The sequence below is a fragment of the Crocuta crocuta genome, unplaced genomic scaffold (assembly GCF_008692635.1).
Source record: "Crocuta crocuta isolate KB4526 unplaced genomic scaffold, BGI_CrCroc_1.0 scaffold943, whole genome shotgun sequence".
In the NCBI taxonomy this organism is placed as follows: Eukaryota; Metazoa; Chordata; class Mammalia; order Carnivora; family Hyaenidae; genus Crocuta; species Crocuta crocuta.
The window spans coordinates 546,296-554,559 of NW_027528208.1; the positions used below are offsets into that span (position 1 = coordinate 546,296).

Consider the following 8,264-nt stretch of genomic DNA (forward strand, 5'->3'; position numbering starts at 1 on the left):
CAGGCCCTACGGTGCAGCCCCCCAGGACTTAACCCAGAAATCCCCAAGAGTACAGTTGCCCGGCACTTCTCCAGAGCAGGAGCAAGGATCTAGCCTTGTACTGCTTACCCAGATAGGACCCCCAGATTGTGGTACCCAGGTAGTTCTAAAACAAGATCCAGGGTCCCCCTGCTCCATCATTTCTGGCCCCTGATGGCTATCCTGACAGAATTTGGTGTCCAGGCCCCCAGTGCTTCCTTCAGGAAGCCCAAGATCCCAGCTCTCCATACTTAACCATACTGGTCAGGGTCGGGGAGGGCTCTGGCCCTGAGCACTTGCTTGGACCCATAGTGAAGACCGCAGGACCCANGGGTCAGAGAGAGAGGGAGACACAGACTCCGAAATAGGCTCCAGGCTCTGAGCTGGCAGTCAGCACAGAGCCCAATGCGGGGCTCGAACCCACGAACTGCGAGATCATGACCTAAGCGAAAGTGGGACGCTTAACCGACTAAGCCACCCAGGCGCCCCCATCCTTATTCTGATAGGACCCGCAAGCCCCGCCACCCACTGCTTTCCCCAGGGACCCAAAGTTCGGCCACCAGCAATAAATACTCCTGCAGACAGACCCCAGGGGTTTAGCCCCTGCCCTCTCCCAGGGGGCCAGTGTCCCAGGTTAACTGAGGAGCCATTCCCTCCCCAGGATCCTGATAGTGGACTGGGACGTCCATCATGGTAATGGAACTCAGCATATGTTTGAGGAGGACTCCAGGTGAGGCCTGGGGCAAGGGTTTGGGGTGTGGTCTGGAAGGTGGGTGAGCCATGCCTCAGGCTCCGGCGTGGGGGGAGGGCACTAACCAGCCATGGTCCTCCTTCCCACCCTGGCAGCGTGCTGTACATTTCCCTGCACCGATATGATCACGGCACCTTCTTTCCCATGGGGGAGGAGGGTGCCAGCAGCCAGATAGGCCGGGCCGCGGGCACTGGCTTCACTGTCAACGTGGCCTGGAATGGACCTCGCGTGGGTGACGCCGACTACTTGGCTGCCTGGCATCGCCTGGTGCTTCCTATTGCCTATGAGGTACAATAGAGGATGTGTGTGGCAGCAGCTGTGTGGGTGACAGCGGGTCCGCGCGTGTCTGACTTCTGGGTGACTGATCCCGTGAGACGGCCTGTGGGTGGCCGTCGTGATGGCCACCGGGGAATGTGATTCTGTGATGGCCTTGACATATTTCTGCCACACATGACTGCATTCTCCGTGCGAAACTGTAAGGGAGTTCTGGGTACATGGGGGTGGTCTTCGTGTGCGTACCTGTATATGAGTCCTAGGTGTACGCCGTCACTAGTGCCTGTGTGTGATGGCGGCTCCGTGAGACAGCCATCTCTGTGGAACTGAATGTGCAAGGCGGGGAGTATGTGCATGAGGCTGCACAAATGGCTCTTTGTCACCACCGTTTCTCTCCTTGATGGCTGTGATACCGTATGTCACTGCACATTGCTCTCCGTGTGACAGCTGGTGTGTGGCTTTCTGCATGTGGGAGGGTGCATGTGACAGTCAACTCTCTGCCTGTCTGCCACAACTGTTCGTGTATCTCTGACTGGCAGTGGCCTGTATATATTTGCCTGACTCTGCCTGAGTGGCTGTAGGTGACCACCTGGTCTGTGTGCAGTGTGTGTGTGTGTGTGGGGGGGGGGTAGATGAAGTACCAGCTCTGTGACCTCTGTGCAGATGTGTATGTGTGTCTGAGTGTGCACAGCAGCTGTGACTCGCTTCCGTGCATGTGTGACTGTGTGTGTGCGCAAGCAGCCACCTCCTGTGGGCACAGTCGCATCTGTGGTTGTATCTGTGCAGGGACGGCTGTGGCTCACTGTCCCTTCTGCGAGATAATGATGTGTGTGTGTGTGTGTGTGTGTGTGTGTGTGTGTGTGTGTGTGAGATTACTACAATGTTAGTTCAGTCTGTATGCTACTGTCTGATTGTATGTGGGTAAGTGACCATTTTCTGTGTGTGGCACTTGCGTTGTCATCTTCCATGATGGAAGCATGCGTGCAGCTCCCTTTGGCATTGTGTGTATAAATCCCTGTGTTGTGCGCATATGTCCCATTTTACCATCTCTTGACATCTGAGTCTCCAAGTTTCACGTCTCAGTCATATGACTCTGCCTCATGTCCCCAACTGTCCATTTCTGGAAATGTCTCCATGTCTCTGTATGTCGTGCCTCTAAGTCTGTGTTTGGTGTGTCCATGGTAGCTCTGTTGATCTGTCTCCATGTCTCTGTGCCTCTGTGAACCTGAGTCTGTCTGTCTTGTGTCTCCATGCCCTCCCCTTCCTATTTTCAGGGCTCTGGGCTTGTACCTCCCAGTCTTCAGGTCCCATGTCACCATTTCTCTGACTTGCATCTCTGTATGTCTGGGTTGCCCTCACCTGTCTACCCAGGCCTCCACCCTCACGCCCATGTGTCTCTTCTCTCCCTGCTCCAGTTTAACCCAGAGCTGGTGCTAGTCTCAGCAGGCTTTGATGCTGCATGGGGAGACCCGCTGGGGGGCTGCCACGTGTCACCTGAGGGCTATGCCCACCTCACCCACCTGCTGATGGGCCTTGCCAATGGCCGCATTATCCTCATCCTAGAGGTAACTCTCTCGGTCCCTCTTCCCCTGGTGAGAGGGTGGCTTGGATGACTTGAAGTCCTGCCCTTTCTGCTGGCTGGCTGTGATACTCGGGACAGTTTCCTAAAATCTGCTTTGAGTGTCCCCACCTGGAATTGTTGGCACATACTAGGCATTAGTCATACCTCTAGCTGCACAGCGTCGAGTGCTCAGTATGTGCAAAACACTCTTCTCGGCACTTTGTGTGTATTGCTAATTCACTTACTTGACAAAGCAGCCTGCAGAGGTAGTCTGCTCGTCATTTTCCTCTCTCCAGATCAGGGAAACTGAGGCACGGAGAGGCATAGTGCCCAGCCAGAGGTCGTACATTTAATAATGGCAGAGCCAGGGCTTGAACCCAAGCAGCCTGGCCCTGGCGTCGACGCTTTTTATCACTACTTAAACTGCCTCTAGCAAGCTCCAAGAGAAAATAAATTTACTGACCTTTTGTAAGTTACTCAGTGCCCCTGCCCCCCGTGCCTCAGTTTCTTCATCTGTAAGATGGGGCCGGATACTCATGGAAAAGTGCCTGGCATAGGGTGAGCAACGTATAAGTAGTTTCCCATCGGTGTGAGTCATCACACAGTAGCTTAACCCTCCTGGCAGCCTCATGTGCTGCTGTTTTCACTACTTTGCAGATAAGGACAGTCACTCACAGAGATTAATTGGCTGCTATAAAGTCCCGCAGTGTGCCCAGGACTGCTTGTGGCAGGCAAGGGAATGGCTAAGAACATGAACTCTTCCATCAGATAGCCCAGCTCCCACTGCCAGTGTTGCCTCTAACCAGCTCTTAGGGCCTCCCCTGCATCATCTAGCCACCCTGAGCGTCAGTTTCTTTATCTGTAGAAAGAGCAGAGACTGGGGTTCCTGTAGAATGTGAGAGAAGGGGGTTCCTATACAGATTGAGCGCATGTGGTCATAAGGATTAAGTGAGTCGATACACATAAAGTGCTTAGAATAGGGTCTGGCACACAGCAAACACTTAATGAATCTCTGCTGTTACTAATGTTCCCTCAGTATTATTGTGGTAATTATTATCTTGTACTTTACATCATAATTTCTCTCCCTCAACAACCACCTCACGCAGTGGGTGCTGCCCCTCTGACAGTCGTGCAGGGCCCTGAAGGGGTGTTGGGCGACAGAACATCTTGCCTCCCAGATTCCATGAGGGCCCCCCATTATACCTTTTCCTCCCCTTTCTCCTAAAGGGTGGCTATAACCTGACATCCATCTCAGAGTCCATGGCTGCCTGCATCCGCTCCCTCCTTGGGGACCCACCACCACTGCTGACCTTGTCGCGGCCCCCACTATCAGGGGCCCTGGCCTCGATCACTGAGACCATCCGAGTCCATCGCAGATACTGGCGCAGCTTACGGGTCATGAGTGAGCGGGCCTGGGAAATTGGGGGCAGTGGGGGCCCAGGGGAGGGCAGGGATCAGAGACAGGGTAGGGATAGCACTCACACTCAAGGATCTCCCTCCCATTGTTCCAGAGGTGGAAGACAAGGAGGAACCCTCCTTTTCTAAGTCAGTCACCAAGAATGTGACCGAACCAGCCAACCCTGACTCAGCTAAGAGGATGACCACACCAGAAGGGAACATTCTGGATGCAGGCACACGGAAGGCTGTCTCGGCATCATCTGTGGAAGAGTCCACTCTAGGCCAAGCTAAGTCAGAGACTGCTATGGTGGAGCTCAGTCAGGACCAGTCCTCGGAGGCTCCCACACGGGAAGCCACGCTGGACCAGACCACCTCCGAGGCAGACACAGGAGGGGCCACGCTGGACCAGACCACCTCCGAGGCAGACACAGGAGGGGCCACGCTGGACCAGACCACCTCCGAGGCAGACACAGGAGGGGCCACGCTGGACCAGACCACCTCAGAGGAGACTGCTGGGGTAGCTGAGATAACCCAAACCCTTTCAGCCTTATGTACTGACAGCCAGACTCCACCAGCCTCACCTGAGCAAGGGGCCGCATCCCAAATATCCCCCAATGAGCTGATTGAGAATCTCAGGACTTTGGAAATAAACTGCAAGGCTGAGGTAAGATGCATCACACCCAGGTAGGGGGAAGAAGGGGTAAGAATCTGGCCTCTCAGATGCATCTCTTGCCTCTGTACACCCAGGAGGCACCAGAATCTCAGATCCCAGAAGAGGAGAAGCTACTGGGAGAGGCAGCTGGAGGTCAGGACATAAATGATTCAGTGCTGATGCAGAGCTTTGAGGTCCGTGCTAACACTGACCAGGTGAGCTCGGACCAGGGAGGAGACTGTGGCATCCTTCTTTTGCCCATTTGCGCCTCCAGATAGGAGGAGCACGTGGTGCGGGAACCTGTAATAGGGAGATGGAGTCCCTAGCTTACTCAGTTTCACCCATTCCAGGCCGTCTTTTATGCCGTGACACCTCTGCCCTGGTGTCCCCATTTGGTGGCAGTATGTCCCATACCCGAATCCGGCCTGGACGTGACCCAACCTTGTCAGGACTGTGGAGCACTCCAGGAGAACTGGGTGTGTCTGTCCTGCTATCAGGTACGCAGTGGAGGAGTAAGGGGATGGGATGGAGGTTGGCCCAGGAACAAACTGAAGGTGGGTGCTGATCCCCGCCCGATACTCACTCCCCAACCCCAGGTCTACTGCGGTCGTTACATCAGTGCCCATATGCTGCAACACCACGAAGGGTCAGGACACCCGCTGGTCCTTAGCTACGTTGATCTGTCTACCTGGTGTTATAACTGTGAGGCCTATGTCCACCACCAGGTGGGTCCTGGGCAGACCCTCTAATGCGTGCGCGCGCGCATACCCTCACACACATACCTTCTGTGATTGGGGAAGGGGAGAATGGAGACCCCTCTTCATGTGAGATAGTCCGGAAGGGTGGTTGAGGGCTGGTGCGGGGGCAGCTCCTGGCTGAGGTAGAGGAGGGGTCCTCACTCTCTCTTCCCTACCCTCTCTTGCCTCCTCAGGCTCTCCTAGAAGTGAAGAACATCGCCCACCAGAACAAGTTTGGGGTGGACATGCCCCACTCACACTAAATCCCAGGACGTGCTCTTCTTCTCCACCTTCTGAGGCCCTGGATGAAGAGCAGCCTCACTCCATCCCATCCTGAAGACTCTTTTCAACTCCCCAAGGGTGCTGATTTAAGCGTAAATACTTGTAAGATGATTGTGATGATCAGTTGTAAATCTCCCTCTGCCCACTACCTGTTTGAGGGATTCTATCTACTCTGCCCTGGAAGGAAAGCGGGGCAGCTCACTGGTCCCAAGAGGGGCTGATAACACTAAGCTGATGCTTCAGAAGGAGGGGGATCAACTGGCAGATATAGCAGAGTTGCATATGTAATAAAGTACAAGCTGTTACAAAACCCGGAGAGATCCTTTTAACCTTGAGTTGGTAAAGAACCCCACACCCCTGGCTGACAAATCTGATGAGTAACGAAGGAATGAGGGCATGGGCCTCTGGTCAACTCCCTGCCCACCCAGTGTCCAAAGAACTAACGGGAAATAGGGCAAGCGGCTTGACTAGCTGTACCATAGATTAAATGGTGGAATCCCTAAGAAAATATGTGCCTGCCTCAGAAATAGCCTCACAGCCAGTTGCAGCTACACTCTGGGCAAAGCAAGAAAACTATCAGGAAGTGTCCTCACCAGGCCTGTCTCTCCATCTCTCCTTTTGTCCTGATTTGGGGGTGGAGAGTCTAGGTTTAACATACTTAGATTTGGTGGTCATGGGTAACTTCTTGGGGGGGGAGGAGTTCATACCATTGACCAGGGATGAGGAATTGGAGGATAGTTTCGGGGTTTTATTTCTCCCACATAATGAGAATTGCTTTGGCAACTCAGAACGGAGCCTGAGCTGAAGTTTCTTAGACTCTTCTTTGTGGCCATCTTATGACCCCAAGATAACCACCAGTAAAGAAGAAGGGGAGGGGGGCTGAGCCACCATTTCAGTCATACCCCTTTAAATAAGCATTCTGGATGCCCCACCCCAACAACCTCAGCATACATCTGATTGCTCAGAACTGTGTCCCAGCGCTGCCATAGCTGCAAGGGAGTCTGGGAAATGTTTTGACACTATCCATTTCAAATCAGGTTCCTAAGGCCCTGATAGGATAATCCCAGCCCGGCAACTCTTTCCCTCCAAAAACGGATACAATGCTCTTCCCCAAGCTACTTTCAGAAAGCCCGCCTGAGGCAGCCCAGGCTCCGTGGTCTCAAAGAGATCCTCAATACATGTCCCAAAGTCTGGCCACTCAGGGCACACTGAAAACATGAGATCACATCCCAGATGGGGGCAAGGTCAGGGAGAGGTGCAGCAGGAGGCAGGGGTACATGAGGAGGTCCTGCAGCTGTACCCCCCCAAAACCGCCGCCTTTGCACACAGTTGGCTGTGGACCCCCGGCACTCACTCCCACCCCAGGCGGGGGCGTGTCCATGAAGGGGCCCTGGAGGCTACTGCGCATGCGATCTCCCTCTCCCCTCTGGCCCCCAACCTCCAACTCCCCGCCCCTGCCCCACAGGGGTGGGGTTGCAGCGTCTCATCTGTCAGTGCTGTCAGAGCTGCTGCGGTTCGGTTCCGAGAGCACCTGGAACGCAACCATCTTTCCCACGACTGAGGTGAGCCAGGCCGCCAGGCCTCCAGCCCTGGCCCCGAGCGGGGAGGCCTCTGCACCTTCGGTTGTGGTGGCGCGAAGGACGTGGGCTTTGAGCGGGACCCTTCCCCCACCGCCTCCCATTCTCAGGGGCCAGGAGCCACCTCCGGCCCCTCGCTCAGCCGCCTTTGTGGAGACAGTCCTGGGTGCCGGTGTCCGCGCGGGGCGGGGAGCAGGCTGCGGTCCCGAGATGCAGGAATGGGGAAACTCCAGGCCCCTAGAACGTACTGGAGTGGGGCCGGCCGGAGTCAGGGGACAGTTTTAGGGTAAAACTTGCAGGTCCCCCACCCGCACCTCCCCGGCTGAGTCCAGGGAAAGATGACCTGGCACAGGTGTCAGCTTGTAGGGGCTCAACTTCGGGTGTGCCCCCCCACCCCTCGATACGAATCCACACGCTGCGAGCCAGGCGGCTCCGAGTGGTGGGGCCACAGGGTCTCGAAGACCCTATGGTGACACTCGTAGCTCTTGGCCCACCGCAGGTGGCTTGGTATCACCCGGGGAGGGCAAGACCCGTCTGCCATTGATCTCCGGTGGGGCCCTATGACCTCGGGCCGGTCACCGCCACCGCCAACTCGCTTATTTGAGGGTCGCTGTTCCCCCACTGACAAAGTGGCCGTGGTGTTGATGGCCCAACATCTCCAGGGTGACAGGAGGAGTCGCGTGGGCCGTCATGCGGGTCCCCTGGCGCCTGCCGAGCTCCCAGGAATTAATGCTGCTGCCCCTTGTCGCTCCTGGTGCCCTTTGCCAAGGGGGCAGAGCCGGTCTCACAGGTCCCCGGCCTCATGCGAGGACACCCTCAGATTCCTAGTTGCCCGGACACAATCCTGAGAGTTATCGTTGACACCCCCCCCGCCCCCGCCTTTTACTCATGAGCAAATCCTTTCCGTGAGTTCCACGTTCAGAACACAGAATCTGAACTCTGCGCTCAGTCTGTCCTTGCTGCTACATCTTCTCCCTCTTTCTGTCCCCCAAGCCTCCTGGGACCCCAGAGCTCT

The 8,264-nt window shown here is 55.6% G+C and overlaps 2 protein-coding genes across 2 annotated transcripts in view; both read left to right on the top strand.

Annotated features, from left to right (window-relative positions):
- Positions 1–5,981, top strand: part of HDAC6 (histone deacetylase 6) — a 21,165-nt gene extending 15,184 nt beyond the window's left edge. The window contains 9 exon segments of the mRNA XM_077752951.1: positions 677–748; positions 865–1,057; positions 2,458–2,607; positions 3,831–4,005; positions 4,115–4,665; positions 4,749–4,868; positions 5,004–5,150; positions 5,250–5,378; positions 5,585–5,981. Of these exon segments, the coding sequence (XP_077609077.1) occupies positions 677–748; positions 865–1,057; positions 2,458–2,607; positions 3,831–4,005; positions 4,115–4,665; positions 4,749–4,868; positions 5,004–5,150; positions 5,250–5,378; positions 5,585–5,653 (1,606 nt within the window). The 3' untranslated portion in view covers positions 5,654–5,981.
- Positions 5,982–7,186: 1,205 nt separating this feature from the next.
- The window catches only part of ERAS (ES cell expressed Ras), a 3,142-nt gene continuing 2,064 nt past the window's right edge, over positions 7,187–8,264 (top strand). The window contains exon 1 of the mRNA XM_077752978.1: positions 7,187–7,234. The gene's annotated coding sequence lies outside the window, so the exon portion shown is untranslated. The remainder of the gene's footprint in view (positions 7,235–8,264) is intronic.